Source organism: Athene noctua, chromosome 2 (genome assembly GCF_965140245.1).
Source record: "Athene noctua chromosome 2, bAthNoc1.hap1.1, whole genome shotgun sequence".
NCBI lineage: Eukaryota > Metazoa > Chordata > Aves > Strigiformes > Strigidae > Athene > Athene noctua.
Genome location: NC_134038.1, coordinates 109,904,095 through 109,923,967, shown reverse-complemented (window position 1 = coordinate 109,923,967; position 19,873 = coordinate 109,904,095). Strand labels below are relative to the sequence as shown.

The 19,873-nt window shown below is 38.7% G+C and overlaps 1 protein-coding gene across 7 annotated transcripts in view; it reads left to right on the top strand.

The window, feature by feature from the left end:
- The window catches only part of XYLB (xylulokinase), an 84,001-nt gene that overhangs the window by 25,190 nt on the left and 38,938 nt on the right, over positions 1-19,873 (top strand). For all 7 annotated transcript variants that reach the window (XR_012633043.1, XR_012633042.1, XM_074897945.1 and 4 more), the window contains one exon: positions 865-961. Coding sequence is in view for 5 of the 7 variants with exons in the window: in XM_074897945.1 (XP_074754046.1) it covers positions 865-961 (97 nt within the window). In the remaining 2 variants the exon portion in view is untranslated. The remainder of the gene's footprint in view (positions 1-864; positions 962-19,873) is intronic.

Genomic DNA, 19,873 nt, shown 5'->3' with positions numbered 1-19,873 from the left:
AATTGGAATTAAAATAGGAATTATGTTATGGAAAGGAAAGTTCTTTGTATCTTTCTTCTTTTGAGGAATGGATGTTGTTTAAATGTCTGGCTCTCTGGGTGGTACTGAAACTCAAGAGATGTCTTTGATCAATCGTGACTCCCAGTCGATTAGACCTCACCTAGGTGAACAGAGATTGATACTATCTTGTGTTTGCAGTGTAGCACTACTCTCTTAAATGTTTGCTGTTTAAATGAATGCTCGATCACTTCTAGCTGTTACGCAAGTTGTAGGCACTTACTGTAGTGCATGGAAAAGCTCAACTTTTTGTGTAAAATTATTTTTATTTGTTTGTAATTTTCCTACTCCTGTTGCCTTTCTCATATTCTGGTTGGCAAAAGGACAGAAAAATGTTACATATAGAAACTAAATAAATTAATGAAAATATAATCTTTTGTGCAGACAGAAATAGATTTAAACTTTTGTGACATTGTTTAATGCATCTGAATTTTGTCTGCTTGCTTTAATTTTGTATTTTTGAGATACTGATTCTTAAGCAGCCTTTGGTGCTGGGAAATGTATAGAGAAGAGTTTACAACTTGCAGTAGAACCTTTTCCCATTGTACATTGATTTCAAGTTGGATGGATTTGCCAACAGCACAGAGGTTATGGGTTACGTTCTGTGTCATGAGTCTTTAGGCCAATCTTGTATGTATGAGTGAAGAACTGGGCCTAGTTGAAAGCAGCCTTCAGGGTAAAGACAAGGATAATCAACTATAAATGTCCTGTGTTTTTAACTAGTCTCCAGCTTTAACCAGTCTCCAGCTTGACATTGTATACTGTGTAAGGTGCTTCTTAACTTAATATATTCCCTCTTCGATACAGGTTTCAGACTTTCCAAAGGAGGTGGAAATACGAGCGTTGATTGAAGGGCAGTTCATGGCTAAGAGGATTCATGCTGAAAAACTGGGGTATAAAGTCAGTAAGTATGATGAAAAGCGGCAGAACTAATGGCACTGGAGATCAAACACAAAGATAGGAGTCCCAACAGTAATGTCAGGATAGTGTTTCTTGTCCTGCCTGATGGATACAGAAACTGGTATGAATTATAAATTAGCCTCCTGGAAAAACTTTTGACAGTGTGTTGGGGGCAGATTTTTGCAGATGTTAACTTCAGAAGGACCGATGGTTTAAGATGACTTCTTTTTCAGGTATTCTTGCTGTTTCATTGTTACTGAGCTGCATTGTAAATTTTTAAATAAGATTTTGGGCTTTGATAGCTTGTTAAGTGAAAAGAAGACCAGCCTTCTGCCTAAAGCACAAGACTGTAACTCAGAAAATTTGAAATCTATGTTCAGTTTCTGGATCTGCCATAAGCGGGTCACTTACCTCTTTACCTCAGTTTTCTCTTAATAAAGCAGGAGCCCTTTCCCTGTCTTGTGATTTAGAAAGCAAGAGATCCCGCTTCCTAGAATTTATCATATGAATAGTTTTTAGCACATGGGAGCAACAAAGACAGTATTTTACCTATAGAAGAGGGATCAGATCATTATTGGTTATGCAGTTCTAAGAAAGAATGCAGTTAAGTTGGTAAGGGGTTTTATTGGTGTTTTCTATCAGTGTATCAGCCAGTGGCATCTTAAAGAATACGGAATTAACTCATCTTGAGGGTTTTTAACCAATGTTCTATTTTTTAAAACCATATTATTTTTATTTACATCCTGACCTCCTTCTTTACAAGCCAGTCTTGACCTCCTCCTTTACAAGTTATCGCTTGACTTCTACCTCCAGGCTTTTATCCATAATCATGTGGATGGAATCTTTTTTATTTTTTATTTTTAAGCGATAACTCCAGAAGCTGAAAGTTGAGAAAATATAGATACTGGAACAAATCACAAGGCTTGGCAACACCACCTCATAAATTTACGCTGTAAAGGTTTTCCTGTTATGTATTTTCTTATATACTTGAAACTGTTTATTTGGGGAGGTTTTTTATGGAGACAGGCAGAGATTCAAATAGATCATGTTTTAAAATACCTGTTTATCCTTTATTCTTAGATTCTGCTGCACCAAAAGCTTGGCTTGTGTAGCCTAGAAAGCTCATGGCTGAAGATCATACGTTTGCGTGCTGTAAATGTCAGGGGTTAGACAAACACCAGAGTGTGAGAAGAACTATTTAAGATAGACAACTCTGACATAGAAACAAATGGGTAGAAATTATCTATTAATACATTTAGGCTAAGTAGGACAGCCCAAAACTTAACTGGTTTTTGTATGTGGCTAAAAAGCTTTAAGCTTTAAAAACTTTTTTTTTTTTTTTAATTGCTGTAGATGTCTGTAGTAAAAAGGAGGTGGGTGTGATTGGGTTGTGTTCCTGTAGATACCTTGGAACCTTGTATGATTTTGTTTTACATCCCAAGGGTCTTTTAGCTATTTGGTAACAACAGATGAGTTGCTTTAAAAAAGAACTGCTGTGCATAGTGTGGGCTGTATGCATCTACCACTTTTCCTTAGTGGTATTATTTAAATGTCATATTCTGTTATTTGTGTAGTGATGGCAGGCTTACATCTGCATTTCTTGTGTGACAGCTCTGAAAACAGGGTGTGTTCTGAATGTGTTTCAGGGTACAGATGAGCATTGTGAGAATTATTCTGGTATTGCCAGACTTTCTCTTGTTTAAAAGCTGCTGTTTTTCAGGCTGCTTTTTTTTTGTTTGTTTGTTTTAATGTGATTTAAAAGTTTATTTATCTTTTGGATGAAATATACAGTCAGGACCCTTGTGTTTATTCAATCCCTTTTAGACCTTGTCTACATGGGGAATTTACTTTGATTTTTCCAGGAGACAAGCTGATTTACATTCAGAAATATAATCACAGCAGTGTAAGTTTTGGCTTTTTTTGTTGTTGTTTACACCAGTGGGAGAATACAGTAATAATGGCTCACAAGATCTGGAAAGTTATATGATAACACCTATTAAATTGATCTGTAACAGAAATGGAAGTGACATGGTCAGTCACAACAAATGCTTTGCTATATTGTTCTGAGGTTTGTGTGGTGTATTTCAGTGGTGCAGATGAGTCAGAAGCCTGGCTAAGAATTTCCCTAGCTCTGGCACCAAGGTGATGGAAAATCATTTTGGCAGTCATGAACCTGTTCTCTATTCTTGGGCCAAATGCAGTTTGGATGACTGAAATCTGAAAAGCGGCAGGGTATGTGGAAGAGAATTTTGTAAATAAAAATAAATAAAAATCTGTTATATATAGTTCTTGGTTATGCACTGTGAACATGACAAACATTAGATAATCCCTTGGAATTTACTTACAGTTAATGAACATATTACCTTGCTAGGAGCAGTATTTTGAATCCTTGATCTAGCTAATGCTGCAGGAAGAAGTGCAGTGATGCTGAAGGAGTATTTTATATGTGAGATTTTGTTCCAAGTTGAATGTGTCCGGTACATTATAGATCTTCTAGAAATTAGAAATAATAGTATTAAAAGACCCTTAAAACAGCTCCTCAGGTGCTCTTTGTGCTTGCCTGCAGGCATGTGCACAGGTTTCAGTGCAGCTGGTGTGCCAGTAGAGGGCAGGGGATTCTGTGTCATGATTTCTTTGAGGCTGGGATGTGTGTGTCAGCCTTGTTTTGAAAATGGCACAGGAGTCACCTCATGATCCTTAAGAGAAAAGTTAAACCTTACATTAATCGTGATTTAAGGGCTTTAAAAGTGTGTGTCACTCTGATCTAATTGCTCTAATCTTTCTCAATCAGATTTTAGGGGAAATCATTCAGTAACACCCTGTATCCTGTTTTGCTTATGTGCTTAAGGGGTGGATAGAGCGTTGTGATCTAGAAATAAACAAGTTAAGTTTGGTCTGTCCCTGTTGTTTACATCCTCCGATTCAGAGATTCATGCAGATAAGGTGAAGGTTTGCTGTTCTGCCTTTATTTTCCTGAATTTTGATTGTATCATAAACACCTGTTTTGTCACTTCATTTTTCTGTTTGCAGCCACCCCCTTTGGAAAGCCCAGCTCACAACGGGAGTTCAGAGGCTGGTCATACAGACATGCTAGCGGCATGGTTTGAGAACTCGCTGAAGTCAAAACTAGGGTAACTTTATAGAGAAATGACAGTGTCTGCAGCTCAGTGACACAGGTGATCACAGCAGCTATAAAGCTGTCAGTGGTTCAGACTGATCTGTCAGTATATACTTTAATAATCTTGATGATCACTTCAGAGTTGCTTCTATTCCTGACCAAGCAATCCTAAAGTTCATCCTAAAATTGATATTGACTGGAGATTGTGGCAGTGGTCCTTGCTTAGACCTAGTGAAGCTGTCCTGGTGAAGGCCCAAATAACTATTCTTGGGAGCAAAATCTACTCCTCTGCCCACTGATGGGTAAAGTAAATATTGCCATATGTTAAGTATGCTGAAGGAAAGCGGGACATAGGTAGGGGTTCTGGTGTTGATCACTCGTAGTCAATAGATATTTCAATGATGAGCTAGGCTACAGTGTAGAAACTTTCATGTCAGTGGTAATCTGAGCATGAAGTCAGTACATACTGGGTCAGGTGTGTGCTAGATAAGCTTTTGTGGGACTGCAGCAGCAATTAATAAATCTTGCCTTTTAGGCAGGCTGATTATCTGGGGTGGGGTCAGTGTCAAAGCTGTTAGCTTTGGACAGGGCTTTCTTCCTTCATGTTGTTGTGCCAGTCAGTGAGTTCATAGTACTCTACTTGCCTGATGTGCTGTTTGTGTCACATTTGTACATTTAGGAATCTGATTCTGCCACCTAACTTGTCATCAGCAGGGAGAGATGGATAGAAGGTGCCAGGTTTTACAAGTGCAAGATTTGTCCATAAAATTCTGTGTCTGTGTTATGTAATTTACAGTTTCTTACATACATAAATCCATCACGTGCAAATAATGTTGGTGCCCTGAATTCTACTGACTGTACTTGGTGCTTAAATACTGGCTGCACTGACACAGACATGCCCATGGCTTTGCACTGGTGTAAGAATGAGGCAATTCTTTTCCTATGGGTGTTTCAAATGTGTGAAAGTACATCTTTCTGGTTGGATATACACCGGGATGCATTCTTAAAGAAAACAGCAGTCCTGCAGCGCTAGGGAAAAAGGCAGAATATCAGAGCACACTGGGCCTGACTTCTCAGTGGTTAGAGGGGGAACTTACATTTTCTGAAGAGCTCAGTCTAATATTACATGAGGGCAAACCCCAAGGTGCCAAATTTATTTTTTCTTTAGGTAGTGTTTTCTCCTGATGCTCTTTTCAGCAGATTGAAGGTAGTAATAGCGTGTGGCTCTTTGTCTGCCGGAAGGGCAGTCTGATGGAGTGAGGGGAGCTCAGAAAATATCAATTAGTATAACATGGAGTGATTGTGTTTCATTGTTCATGCTATCATGTGGTGGCACAGAAACCTGAAGGCAAGGTTTGAGGCTAGCACTTCACAGCAAAGTTTTGGTCCATTGGAGGATGAAATGGCTCTCCAGTTTGGCAAGACTAGATGCCAATGCCAGTGGTTCTTGGAACACTCCAGGATGGCTTTGTGTCAGGCTATGAGACAGGTTTTTCTGCTGGTGGTTGTCTTTGGATGGCTTCTGTGATTGTAGTCTTCAAAACTCTTACGAATTATCAGGAACATGGAAATACTTGTTCTGTCAGTCATCTTTGCCTTCACCTCTGTGTTTCTATTGCAGCTGTGGCAGTGTTTTGGCTGAAATGAGGAACACTGTGAGTGAAGCCATTTTGTAGTTGCATACAGATTAAATTGATGTTTATGCCCTGTGGGATTTAAATTTCTTAGAGAAATCGATACTAAAATGTTGTGTTGGCTTCGAGCTTGTCTCTTGCTGTTTGATGCTAAGAGTGCTGATGATGTTTCAGCAGCATGAGGGTGATGGCTTTGTTAGGGGCCTTCTGCTTCAGGCAGTAAGTGAAAATGGTTTAAAAATTATTAGAGGACAGTGGCCTTGAGGGGAGGTTGAAGTCCTCTGTTTAAAATAATAGTGAATAGTGGTAACGGTCAGATTGGAACAGATGAATAGTGGTGGAGCAGACCATACTGCTTGGTATGCAGTACAAACAAACCATAAATATGCCTTGCCATTAGATCTTAAGCCTGTATTTTTGAGGGGGAAGTGTTGGCTCAAGAAGTACTTTCAAATTCATCAAAGGCAGGATCTTTCTCCCAGATAAGCCAGTGATTCTGCTGCAGAGGATATTTGTATTTTCTGATGAAACTTCTGGCTGATAAGAGTGCCAGTGTGAGGCGGGCAATACCTTGCCAAGAACTTGACTGTATCCCCACTTATTTTCCACAGAGCATCAGACTTTTATCACGTAGCAGAGCCTTCTAGGCACAATCAAGCAAGGCTTCGTTTTAAGCCAGTGATCTGGAGTGGAAAGTTGGTTAGCTCATTAACAATTTCCTGACCAAGTATTTTACAAAAAAGGGCTTTTTATTATTACTTGGCTCAGGAGAGTACAGTATTAGTTTAACTAAATTTAAAAGGGTTAGATAAAATGTCTCTGAAGGAAATGACCTAATGTGCTATAAGGAAGCTGCTTACGTGCTGTAGAATTTTTCATGCAGTGGCTATTGTCTTGCTTTTATTTTGTTTTATTGTTGTTAGACATATACAGGAAACACAATGAAGACAGAAAATCTGAAGAGTTAATAAAAAGATTGGAAGGGGTACTATCTGTCTTTCTTTCCTGACACAATGATAAAATGTTGTCATTGTTTGAACAATCATTTTTCATGTTTGGTCAGCAAAAGCCCAAGTATGTAAATGGTTCAATTCCTGTGCCCTGATGTTAGGAGAGATGGTTTATGATAGTTTCAGTGGATGTACTGTTCAAGCAGTATTCAGAAAAATAGTCAAGCTGTCAGTTGGCTGGTTTTGTTAAGAGCTTCGTGGATCTCTAGAAGCTGGGGACTTGGAGATCAGTTGGGTTATCTAATAAATCTTTTATCACTTGTTTTTTGAGACTGATCTACAGTTTTAAATCCAACTAGATTAGCAAAGGAATGACATGATTGCAGTCTGTAAGTACCTTCTTGGGGAGAGGAAACTTGATAGTATAGGACTCTTGAGCCTTACAGACAGAAGCATTATGGTTCAGTAACAGGAAGTGGAAAGTAGGCAAATGTCAAATGACAAGCAAGGTGCAGATTTTTAACAGCAACTGAACTCACACAGGGCAGCAGTTGATGGTGGTGTAGCGAATTCTTTAGCACTGGCAGCTTTAAGAACAAGGTGATTTTTTTTTTTTTTTTTCCTAAAAACCTGTGCTCTGGTCCAAAGAGATCATTTATGTTATAGAAAGATGAGTTCAAAGGATCAGATTGGTCCATTCTGTCTGGGACACATGAGAATATCTGAGAGATGCCATTGCTAGGAAGCTCATCTGATTCACAGCTATATATACATTGCTTTATATTAATAATTTATACTAATAGCAGCTGCTGGTATCACTGTCAATGATGCCCTGTTTTGATGATCATTCTGCTTGTAAAATACTGCATTTACCTTAGTTGACACTTAGTGAAATGTTAGATATTTATTATTTTAAATCTTTATTCCTGTGTCTTTCTATATTTTCAGTTTTGTTGCTCAAATGTGACAGGCCTGCTAGTGAACTCTAATGAGCTCTCCCAAGATTCCCTAGTCCCTCCAGCTGTCTTCCCTTTTTTCTGGTTTAAGGTTATTCAGCTTCTCTTACACATCTCACATTATGCATCAGTTCAGAGCAGTACGTATCTCAATGCTTTCAGCTGCATCAACCCACACTTGAAGTTTTTCATTGTTAACAGGGGTTCTACTAGATAAGTAATTTTTTCCCTACCTACTCTATTTGCCTGCACATACAGTGATATTTGGCTGTGATTGTGTTTGTTGCATGAAATTAAGCAAGACAGTTTAACCTTACTTTAAAAGGGATTATTGCCTAAGTTTTTCAAACAATTTTAAATACCTAAAGCTTTGGTTCCATCTAGACTTTGATTTCCAGAGGACAGCTACTCAGTGCTTACTCAGATTATCTCAAGAAGAAAATAACCTACCACTCCCCACATTTCTTATTTAAGTAAAAACCAAGTAGGAGTTCACACGTTTATGGACAAGGGAAATTTTTCGTTCTACTTGTATAACTTTAATTCTCTTCAGACAGGAAAAAATTAATTTGGGCAGGGTTTTATTTCTTTTTTTCTGACCTGTGATTTTCAAGAACATACATGAAGAGTATTCTTTTTTCTGCCTTTAAACTATAATGTTATTTAGCCTGTATGTGGTGTGTCTACCTTATGCACTAGGCAAAGGTGTGCATGGTGTGTGTAAAGTGACAGGCCTCAGCCCCAAGGCTTTCACAGTGTCAGTTTAGTCCCAGTTTAAAGGGCGGCAAGGGATGAGAAGTTCATGAAAAAGAAGCTTCAGGTGTAGTATGTACTTCTAAAGTTCTCTCTCTGACATGAGTAAGAACAGAAATTTTTTAGCTTTGCACTTGAAGGCTGGAATTTGGGATCAGTGGCAGGACTGACCCAAAGAAGAGTAATCGGAGGTGTGGAAGAGTGAGATTAGAGCATCCACAGAATTAAGTCCCTTAATGATATGTTAGGTGACATAAAATTCCTGATCCATGCTTCTGGACAGTGATACTATTTTTCTCTTTGATGTTCAAAGGACTGGACTTGACAGTCTCTTACAGTGACCTTCATCTCATCAGTGCTATACTTTTCTTAGTTGGAAAATCTAAAGAATGAATGAAAGAACACAAAGAAAAAGTTTGCTTGAATCTGAAATTCTTTTTCTGACTGCACTTACAGTGATTGTACAGCATCAAACAAACTTAAAGTAAAACTAAACTCGGGAGTACCTGCTGAGCATTGTACATCATTTACTATGCAAGTAGTGAGTGAGTTTAAAAATGGCCACTTCTTTACCACTTTTGTTGGTTTTAAAGTATTTGTCTTCCATTTGACAATATTGGAAGCTTAATAAGAAATTTCAAGAAACTTCTGCAAGCTGGAAATTTGAACTTAAAAACAGAAGTATATATACATACAAGCGAAGGGTGGGTTTGTGATGGTTTTATTTTTGATAGTGTCTCAAAGTGAAATAGTTCTTTAGAGGATATCTCTACTGCATATAACTGCACTTGTCAATCTTTATCTGAAATGTTACTAAAGGGTGGCTTAACTCTTAATGTTTCACCTCTGGGTTTGCCTATCTCAGTTGATTCTTCTGAAATGCATAATTATGGGACATTTTCAGAAGTTCTGGTGGGTGAAATTTCGGTTAGCCCCTGTTCAGAGAAATCAACTAGAACCTTTTTAGATATAAATCTGTGTGCTTTTGTATTTCCACTTTTGCAGTAGCACTAAGTGAAAGGAATGTCTACATAGAAATTTGAGCTAAATGCTCTCTCAGAAAACTCTAATAGAAGGTGTTTGGTGTGTGCAAACACATAATATTGAATTCTTTCTTTTTACAAAACAACAATATTACCAAAGGTAACAATACTAAAAAATGTATATCCATTATAGAAGTAGTAACAAATAACAGTATTATTTTGGACAAATGAGCTGATTTGGAAATACATTCGATTTCCTTAGCCTAAAGTTGGGAGCCAAAGTTTCAGTGTACTTATCTATCTCTTCAGTGTACTCCATCATTGATAGCAGCTTTCTTCAGGGTGTTCGGATGTCTTGTTTTCAATAGGTTGAAATTTGTTGGTAGAGGGCTTTGGATCCTAGAGGTATCCGTGTGCTGAAGGAAGGCTTCTAGGGGCTCTATTCCAGCATATCCTTGGCTGCCTCCTTTGTGTTTCCAGGATTGTGTTTCCCTCTCCGTTGGTGGTATCCCTTACCGAACAGGTAAATGTCAATATTTATCTGTGCATACCAATTTCCACATATGCATCTCAAGAAGTAATTATGGAAAGCTGAGGGCACTCAACATTGTTAAAAATCAGCAAAGTATTTCATTCCTCTCAGTGACCGACTTGAAACATACAAAAAAGCAGAAAATAATGTCATATATTAGCCTGTGTAGCAGCAGCCCTGTGAGCGGCGTTGGAATGAAGGTGGTCACTGGTCACAGAGCTGGAGAGATTTTGAAGGATATTTTCAAAAGTATTCACTCTCTTCACTCAGGGTGCTCTTGATCTTTTTCCTCTGTGTTTATTCTGGTCAATAATGAACTTTTTGTTACTTTGAAGTAGTTCTAATTATAATGGTAATACAAATGTACAAGTGGAGAGCTGCTTGAGTAATCTCTTCAAATTAAGTGCACTTCTAGTGAAATAATTTAAGTTTACCTGCAAATGAACATTTGTGCTGCAGAGAAAGTGCTACAGTGCTTCATATTTCATACCTAATTTTGTCTATGAAAATAAAAGCCTGATACCCAGTAAAATATAGGTGAACATCTGAAGCCATTGTTTTTAACTATGACACATCAGAATAAAAAATTGCTGGCATATCCACTTGAAAAGGTGGAATTGTGTTTTTAAGTCAATTGCAAGTACTCAGGATCTCGTGCCTCCTTACTTATTTTTGTGTTATAAATTCCTTTTTTATTCATTACTTAAAGGTATTACATTCTTTCAACTACAGTAACTGCTATGAGCTATGATACAGGTCAGTGCAAATTTTAGATGTTATCTAGGCTGTTACAAGCATAATCACTGCATGCACATTCCTGGTGATTTCAGTATTGCCATTTGCATGAATAAGGGTAATCATGAGAACCAGGAGAGCGCAAGACCATAACCCTAATTTCCAAGCCTTGTTATGTGCTTGAAAATGAGCTAGACATCTCCTCAGAGGCCTGACCATTTAACTGTTTTTCACTTTAACCAAGGACTAAACTGACAGAGTGAGCAATTCCGGGTTAGAGAGGCCTCAGTTTGACTTCTTGCATCTACCTCCTCTGTATATCCTTTCTGTCTGGCCTGATGGCAAGTCCAACATCCCAAAATTGGCTGCACATTCCAGGAGACTACAAAAGCAAAAAATACATTGAGGTCTGAGGTAAGATGTGTTGTATTCTACAGTTAAAACAGGAAGGTTTTATATATAAAAGTTTTTATTTATACACACGCACACTATGTAATGGCTATATCACACATATAACTTTTCTGTATCATTTAGAGGATGGGAGACAAGACTGGAGATTTATAGAAACCTTTTGGTCATTATAACTGACATTTCTGAAATGAATTATTTTCTCTGAGTAGTCACTCGTGCAAGTGACTGCTACATGTGGAGATGCAGAAAATATCTTGTAAAACTATTGTGGCTTGGGTAACTCATGTGGTCTGATGCTTAGGAGTAATACCACAAATGTATGGGAAAAGTGATCTAATGGATAGTGTGTACCTAAGAGCTCCACATAAAAGGCTCAAAGAATAATTATCTAAGTTGAATGCAGTGTTTTAAAAACAGCTTCATCCATTTTTGTGCCATTTTTTGTGCTTTTCCTCTAAATAACTCTAATGTATATTAATTAATTGCTTGAAATAATACCAATAAATCTAACAAGGTTTGTCTAAAGCTTGACTGCGCAGAGGAAACTTCATGTTTGTTTCAGTGGTGAAAAAAAATCATTTACTGAAAATATTAAGAAAGCTAATATTAATTTAGATGGAACTTAATGAAATCTTTAATGGCTTTTAAAAATTATTTTCCTTAGATTTCAATTTGAATTAAATCATTACTATTGTTAAATTAGTTAAACACTAAATTAAGAAATGCAAATGAAGTGAACCCAAAATCCAATGTGGTTATTGTTTTTATTGATATATGTAGGCTAGTGGTGTGGAGCAAATTCCAATTATATCTGATCTGTTATTTGCAGTACAAGTTCCTGACTCTTCATTAAGTGTAATACATTAGACTAAATGCTTTGCTTAATAAGAGCTTGGAAAATACCAGTATTATGATAAACCTCTTGCTGCTTTTGCCTCTTTGTTTGGGCTGTTAGCGGTCTGTATAATGCAGGCTTCAAGGCTTTCTAGTTTAAAGTTTTAAAATCCTGCCCAGCTGTGATCATCAGAGAAAGATAAATGTAAACTTTAGGTAGCGTAGTCACAGGAGGCCCAGGAGTGAGGGAGAGTTGCTAAAGGCAACTCCATTATATACATGAGTTCACCTGAATAAATGTTCAGTGGCTTCTGCTAGGCTAACTTTAAATACTAGTAGCTAGTGAGGAAAAATGCTAGTTTCACATGATATATCTCCCTGTATGATTAAACCATCCAAAATAAATGAAGCATATCTTCAAGTATCAGAACTAGATTATTCCAAGTTGTTCTTTATCCTTTGGTTTATATTTTTATAAAATGCTGTATCCTAAACTGACTGAAATCAGTAGAAATGTCGGTAGGAAAGAGGAAAATGTATGTGCTGGTTTGGGCTTGTCTGCTTTTCACACAGCCAAGGTACTTGTCTGTGTAAAAGCTCCTTTTTAATTTTTAAGCTGTTGTTTTCCTTGGAAGCCATTCAAGAAGGTAAAATCCAGCAAACTACCTGCCAAAGCTGCCTGTAGCTACCCTGTGACAGTCCCAAGTGGAGAAAGGACACTATAGCCAAGGGTGTACGCCTTGCTGCATGACTGGCCCAGCACACCTCGGGGCAAGCCAGGCACACATGGTAGTACCATGTTCCTGAGCTGTGGCTGGTTTGTGCCTGTGTCACTGCATCCACCCTTGTGCTGCATGGCTCTGGATAAGATGGTAGGGTTTCTCTGGTGTCCTCCAGAGCTCCTATTTGAGCTGCTAGAGTAATTGTATTGTTATATAGTGTGGAAGAACTTGTCTGTCCTGTTGAGCCCCCATGCAGAAGTGTTCTTAGCTTGTTAATAGAGTAGTATAAAATACTTTCAGTTCAGCCTGTTCCTCACTTCAGTTTATTCCAGCAGAGTTAAGGCGCATGTCCAGCACAAGTAGATGAGCTGCCTCTGCTCTGGCTGCACTGCATTTACAGCAGGGTGAGGAGGGAAAACATGAGACCTCATCACTGGTTTAGAACCTTCTGGAAGGCACTGTTGGACTTTGGTGAGGAATCCATGCAAGTGGGGTGCTGACAGAGTGATGTTGACAGCTCATGTTTACAGCAGTTGCTCTGGTTTTACTGTATGTACATACTTTTTTTTTCTATTAGTATATGAGGTAAGCAGCGCTAGTAGCTTCATAATTGACCATATGAGTAAAACTGATTTGGTTTCAGTCAATGGTTAAACTTTTCCTGGTAAGATAACTGTTGGAGTTGATGTGATGGAGGCTTGTGAGGTAGTTACTCAGTGTAACTGTGGTGGGCGTAGCTAGTGTAGCCATAGTGCTATGCTAGTTGGCTTTGGGAGATGGGATTCTAATGCTGGGTTTAAGTCATTTGCGATGCCTGTGTCTACAGGGGAAGCATGTGGCAGAGTTAGCACAAGACATTGAGCACTGATCATGGGTGTCAGCCTTCTCACCCTGTGCCCAGAGAAACTTGTGCCCATTCTGCTCCAGATATTGGAAACCATTTCCCCCTACTCTCTCTCCTCTTTCTCCTCTTCTTTCTGTTTCTCTGAATTCTGGGTCAACCTGCATCCAGAGTAATTCAAAATGATTCTGTGAAGGCTCTGAAAGAGACTGTAATGTTTTGTTACTGGAATGAATGAAAAAAAAACAAACCCTCTTCTGCCTCATGATGAGGACCTCATGGTATTTGCCATGTTACTTTGTTTCAGGCATTTGACTGCTCAGTAACTGCTATGGTACAGCTAGCAAAATGCTTCCCTTTCTTCATGCTTTCCTCCCATGCCTGTCATTGCACAGATCCTTCAAGTGTGGCTCTATAATGTCCCCTGAAACACTTTTGTCTGTCAGTGTAGTCTATTTGTGCTACTCCATTCTGATGGTCATCAGAATCCCTACTCTGTGCCTGGACTGAAAATGAGCCCTTTCTAACTCAGAAACCTCCTGTATGTTATGCTGGATTTGTTGGTGAGGGTGATGACAGCAGGAGGTGTCTTGTGGTTTTGAGGCTGACATTGCTTGGGCTTCTCTTCTGGAAGATTTTTGAAAATAGATGTTTTCAGGTGCTTCTTGAAAACTTATGGGTCTTTTTGCCACACTGTGATCAGAGGATAACTAGACTTCAGGAATGATCTTCTGGCCATTTAGCTCCATGTTGCAATTGACATCATCTTGTGTAACTGAATTGAATGGTGTGGCGCTGCAGCAATCTGCAAAGAATGAGGATCTCCACATCCAGGAAGAGCAAACAGTGCGTTGTTTTCAATGCATACTAGTTAAATGGGAATCAATTATGAAGAAGTCCTGGAAGCAATGGCATAGAGGAAAGGTGGGTTGGTATTGAACTTACAGGTCTGACTGTGTTGCAGAACAGGAGCTTTTATTGCTTTCTCCTGTAAAATAGACTGGTTTTCAGGCTGTGTCCTAGCCCAGGCAATCAAGCCCAGTATCAGTGAAAGTGCTATGCATAGTGAGGAGAAGTAGTTTTGGATTAGAATATAAATCTTAATGAGGATTAAGCCACAGCAAATATGTACCTATGGAACAGAATGTGCTGTATGAATAGGAAATAAGATAGATAAACATTCCGTAATTTCAGAGACAGCTCTGCTTTGGTCTGTAAGTGGTCATTGCCCTTTTACACTCTAAGGAGTATTCTTACTGCTCTGAGGATGAAGCTTTTCTTTGAAATCAAATTTGTTCATTGGCCCACAACTGAGGAAAACTCACTGCAGGATTTGTGCAGGATTCACTCACCTCATCTGAAATTCTGTCAGGGCTGAAATGAAATTTGAGCAAGAGGAAGAACCACGTAATTGTACAGGCTCATTTGTTTTCACATGAATACATTAGAGCAAAATCTCACTTTCATGAATCAGCATTTTCTTTGTCAATAACTTTCAATATTAAACAGTAAGGTGACACTAAGATTACATTGGAAGAAAAGTAAATTAAACTACAACAAAAGATTCTTGAGGGCAAATTGACATCTCAGATCTTGATTCATGGTTCAGCTACAGAACAGGTTGGAAATAACTGTTTCCTTCCCATCATGTTCAAAATTGTTTTGTAACTGAGAGATAAAAAGGACATTTCCAGATCCTTAGTGGATACCCACTCACCCAAATCCCACACTGTACTGAGTCATGATTCCCTTATTGTCTTCCATGTTTTCTGAAAATTGTAATGCTCATTCAGTTTGCCAAGGTACAGAGTGTAGAGTAGTGCACTTCCCTTGTTGCCTAGAAATAAAATAGCTGATGTTTTAGTATCCTCATGTGCTGAAATGTCATATTCTTCGGCTGAAGTGCAGTGTTTCCTCCTCTTACTTCTTGCCAAATCCATTTTGTGTTTCCACACATTGACCTCTTCCTGACCTAGTGCCACTCATGCGTGAAAACCCCAAGTGTTTGTAGGTTGCAAGCATAGTGGTTGTCTAATATGTTAGTCTTGACAAGGATTCAAAAGAAATACACAAGTTTATGAATGTTGTTAATAATTTTAATAAATAATCCTGGCAAAGTTATTTTGGAATGCTTATTTTAGTGAAAAGGCTGTCTTTAAAGGTTCTGAAACTAGTGTTTAAACTACACAGGTGTCCTGCTGTTCTGATCTTAGTGGCAGAAATTATTTTACCTTGAGACACACTTGGTTCATATCCATAAGTGTCTGTGCGTTTCCATAAATACAAATATATGCACTTTGTTGACTTGTCAGTTTAGTGGCACCTCTTCCCTCACACTTATTTGTGTAAGACTCTTTAAAAACAGAGAGTTTCCCGTATTCTTTCACTTAGCATTACCAGTTCAGACAGCCAGTCCTGAAATGATTGTCTGCTTTAAAAGTTCACAGAAAATTTAGAAGGTAAACAAAACCCAAGAAAGAACACACTTTCTGCAGGATCAATGGTGAAAATTGCAATTGCAGAACAGGTTCTGCCAGACAGCAGCAGTGAAAGGTTCCCTACTCTTCAATCCCAGCTTTGAGTTCAGAAAGCACCTTTAGAAGGAGATATATGTAGTTTTATATAAATGGGATTTATTTCTAGTGTGGCCAAGTTTTTTGTGCGTCTAGATTTAAATGCAGACATTGTCATCTCATTGACTTGTTAATGTGAGTGATGTTACTTAGGTTTAAGCATGCTCTGAAGCGGTTTCCTGAGTTTCTAACTTTAGTTTTTCACCTCTTGCTGAGAGGCAGCAAGAAAACTGAGTTGTCCTTTGTGACCTAGTGTGTGCTTAGCAGTTCCTGGCAGAAATTCCTTAAACAGGGACATGTGTCTTGGGCCAGGTTTCTCAGAACAGAGAACTGTTAGTGGAGAGATCTCCGGTGTTAGTCACTGTGAATATAAACATTGAGCAAGGTCTTATGATATAATGAGAAAAAGCCGAAGAGGTGAGCTTTGCATCACACTACTTCATCCAATGTACACCTAATCCTGTGTTACACATTCAGCTCTATCTCCAGGCTTATCCTCTGATACGATGATGAGAAGCTTGTGCTTGTGACTTTAATGAATCATCTAAGTTGCATGTTAAATGGTAGAATGGTCTGTCAGGAGCCTCATCAAATTCAACAAGGAAAAATGCCAAGTCTTGCACCCCAGCTCCTTGCATTCATCTGGGGGGATCTCAGCTGAAACGGACATAGGAGGTCTAGTTAAAAATGAGCCAGCAGTGTGTCCTTGCATCAAGAAAGGCTGACAGCATACAGGCTGTACCAACAATAGGACAGCCAGGCAGTTGAGGGAAGTTAATTATGGTCCTTTATTCAGCAGTCCATTAGATCACAATCTGCACTTGGTTTGGGGCCCCTCAGTGTAAGAAATGCGTTGATAAACTAGACCAAGTGCAGTGAAGGGCCACCAAGATGCTTGGGGTCTGTAGGACCTGCCCTGAATAGAGAGACAGGGGGAGCTGGGGACCTGCCCTGAATAGAGAGACGGGGGGAGCTGGCCTTGTTCAACCTGGAGAAGAGGAGGCTTTATAGGGGGACCTGATGGCAGCCTGCTGAGGTGTACAGCAGAAGCATGTGAGACAATGTTCATAAACTGATAGATGATAGTTTCTAATGGGATATACAAAAGAAAATTTTCACAAGGAGGAGTATAAATATAAAACATTTTATTAGTGGGCCCTTGGTAGCTGAAGGTCTTGAAACCTTGTCTCAGAAATGTAACAAGACAAGGCTAATTTTATGTTGTTCTCTTTCTGAATAAAGTTGGTATATTGACCTAGTTCTGTCACTCTACAGCCACAAGCCAATTGGATCCCTCAGCTGCCACCCCATCTCATTTTGCCTTGTTTGGAGAGATAGAGCTAATTACAGTAGGTACTCTATCCAAATTTTTATGGATTAATTTACAGCATGATGAACAGAGTCAGTGATGGAGATGCAACCAAGGAAGTGAGGGATGCTCTGACCTTGTCACTCAGATGGATGTGGAGACATACTGCTCTTTTCCCAGATGGCTCTCGAGTTTTACAGAAAGTCAGTGACATGTTTAATTACTTCTGACAAATGAGAATGCTTTCTTTTTTAGCTGTGTTGTGTTCTGCCCTTCATGATAGTGGAAAAAGGCAAAGCAGCATCTTGACCAGCCACACTCTGAGTAGGATATTGTGGACTGAAAGTCTCAGAGTTGAAGTACTGGCTATCAGCTCCCATTGACTCTTGCTGCTGTCAGGATTAGAAATGCCTGTTGCAAGAAAGTGCTTAGGTACCTGTGAGGCCAATGAAACTTAAATGCATGCCTGAATAATGTTCTGCAAAGAGATGTTTTCTCAGCAATCAAGATGTAGTTTACGTGCTATATGGCATTTGAAAACTCTTGTTAAACAGAGAAGATTAGTTTGAAATTGCATTAGAATGTGGGGAAAAAGGTCAAGATTGTTGCAATCTCCAGAATTATAATAAATATAATTAAGGTTCTAAAGCTTTTGTCTTCTCACAACTTTAAAAACAAATACATTGAGGGGGTTATACTTGGAAATTTAGAGTTGGTGTGATCCAATATCTGCTCTTTGAAGGTGCCTTATTTGTTGGCTTGATGGTGAAATTTTTAACAGTCAATGTAAAATACTTTCATGTATATTGTGATAGGGAAAGGAAAAATGTGCAAGGTGTGTCTTCCAGACTGAGCATTCTTTTTGACCACTTCTGGTTTGACGTGATTTGCAGGCTTTCATTCAAAAGTGGCAGAGAAATAAGGGAGGGTTCTTTTCAAGACTGCTTAAGGCTGAAATAGTTTTGCTGCTGTTGGTGATGGTAAGAATGGCTATCCTGAGTCAGGCCAAAGGGCCAGCTAGGCTCGTCTTCCTCTGACAGTGGCCAGTCTGTAATACACAAGCAGGGCTTGAACAGCTGTTATATCTTACCATCTTCCACCAGTCTGCATTTTAGCAACTTCCTGAGCCTGAGGTTTTTTTATTTAACAATTGTTGATGGACTTTTTCCCATGAACTTCTATAATCACTTTTTAAAAGCGTGTAGGTTTTTGGCACCCATGGTATCCTGTAGCACTGAGTATTTCAGCTGAGCTGTGCATTGTGTGAGAAGTCCCTATTTTTGTGTTGAGCATGTCACCTCATAATTTAATTTGCTCCGTGGTTGGTTTTGTACTATGAGAAACAGTAAATAATTACTTTGTATTTATCATCTCCTTTACTGCCTGTGCTCTGCTGGGCTCCCCCAGTATCCCCTTAGCCATTTTTGTTCTTGGCTGAAGGATTGTAATCAAGACTTACTCATGTCTTGTTGGAAGCTGTCCCATACCCTTGGTCAGCCTTGTTGTGCCTCTCTATATTGTTTCCATTTTTATTATGTTCTTTTTTGGACATGTAGGTGTGGTACTGCACTGAGTATTCAAACAGAGACTAACCTTTTCTTTAAAAGGTGGCATAATACTGTGTCTGGTTTTATTCCTTGTATAAAAATTTTAATATACTTTTTCAATTTTTGAGTATTGATCTGCTGTTTTCATGAAATTATTGAAATTTACCATGCTTTATTCAAAGATAGTACTTCAGAGCCTGTTGAGTGTACAGATTTAGGTCTGTTCTTTCTGTGTACATTATTTTGTACTAATCAACATTGAATTTCATCTGCCATTTTGTTTCTTATCCCATCTCTATCATGAGAAAATTCTGTAACTTCTCAGTTGGCTTTGTTGTCTCACTCTCTGCCCTTTCCCACATTAGTTGTGGTCACCTTTCCCTAGCGACTATGAAAACCAATCATTTACTCCTTCTGTTTGTTTCATGTCTTTTTTTTTTAAATGGCCATTAATTTGTAAGACTACTTCCATTCTTGTCCTGTGGCAGCCTTCTCTCTACAAGAAACTTTGGCGAAGGACCTTGTCAAAAAAACTGTTAGAAATCTATGTTTATGCTTGTGTAAAGCAATTGAGTAGAGACTTCTTTTCAGATCTGTCTGTCAGGACTTTACATTACCAAAGGCAGCAAGTGTTCCCCAGTAAATCACATTTGTCAAAGTATCTAATGATTCTGTTTTTACAGTGCTGTCTGCCAATTAGCTGAGTATGTATCTCAGTGAAACCTTCCCATGTCCAACTGGGAGCCCATTTTCATGACTGGCATCATGTTTGTCACCAACATGCCTTTGGTACTAAGGCAGTTTTAAGCAAGAGATTATATTTTCCACAGGTAATGTTACAACAGTTTGATACTTTATTTATACACAGCTTTTGTGTGGGTAATGTATGATTTCTTCTAAAATATCCTTTATTGACACTTCAGTCTGGGACAGGCCCTCCAATACATCCCAAATTAAGACCTTCTTTGTACACTGTCCTTGAACAGTCTCAGTGTTAGTTAAGAGTATTCTGTGGTTG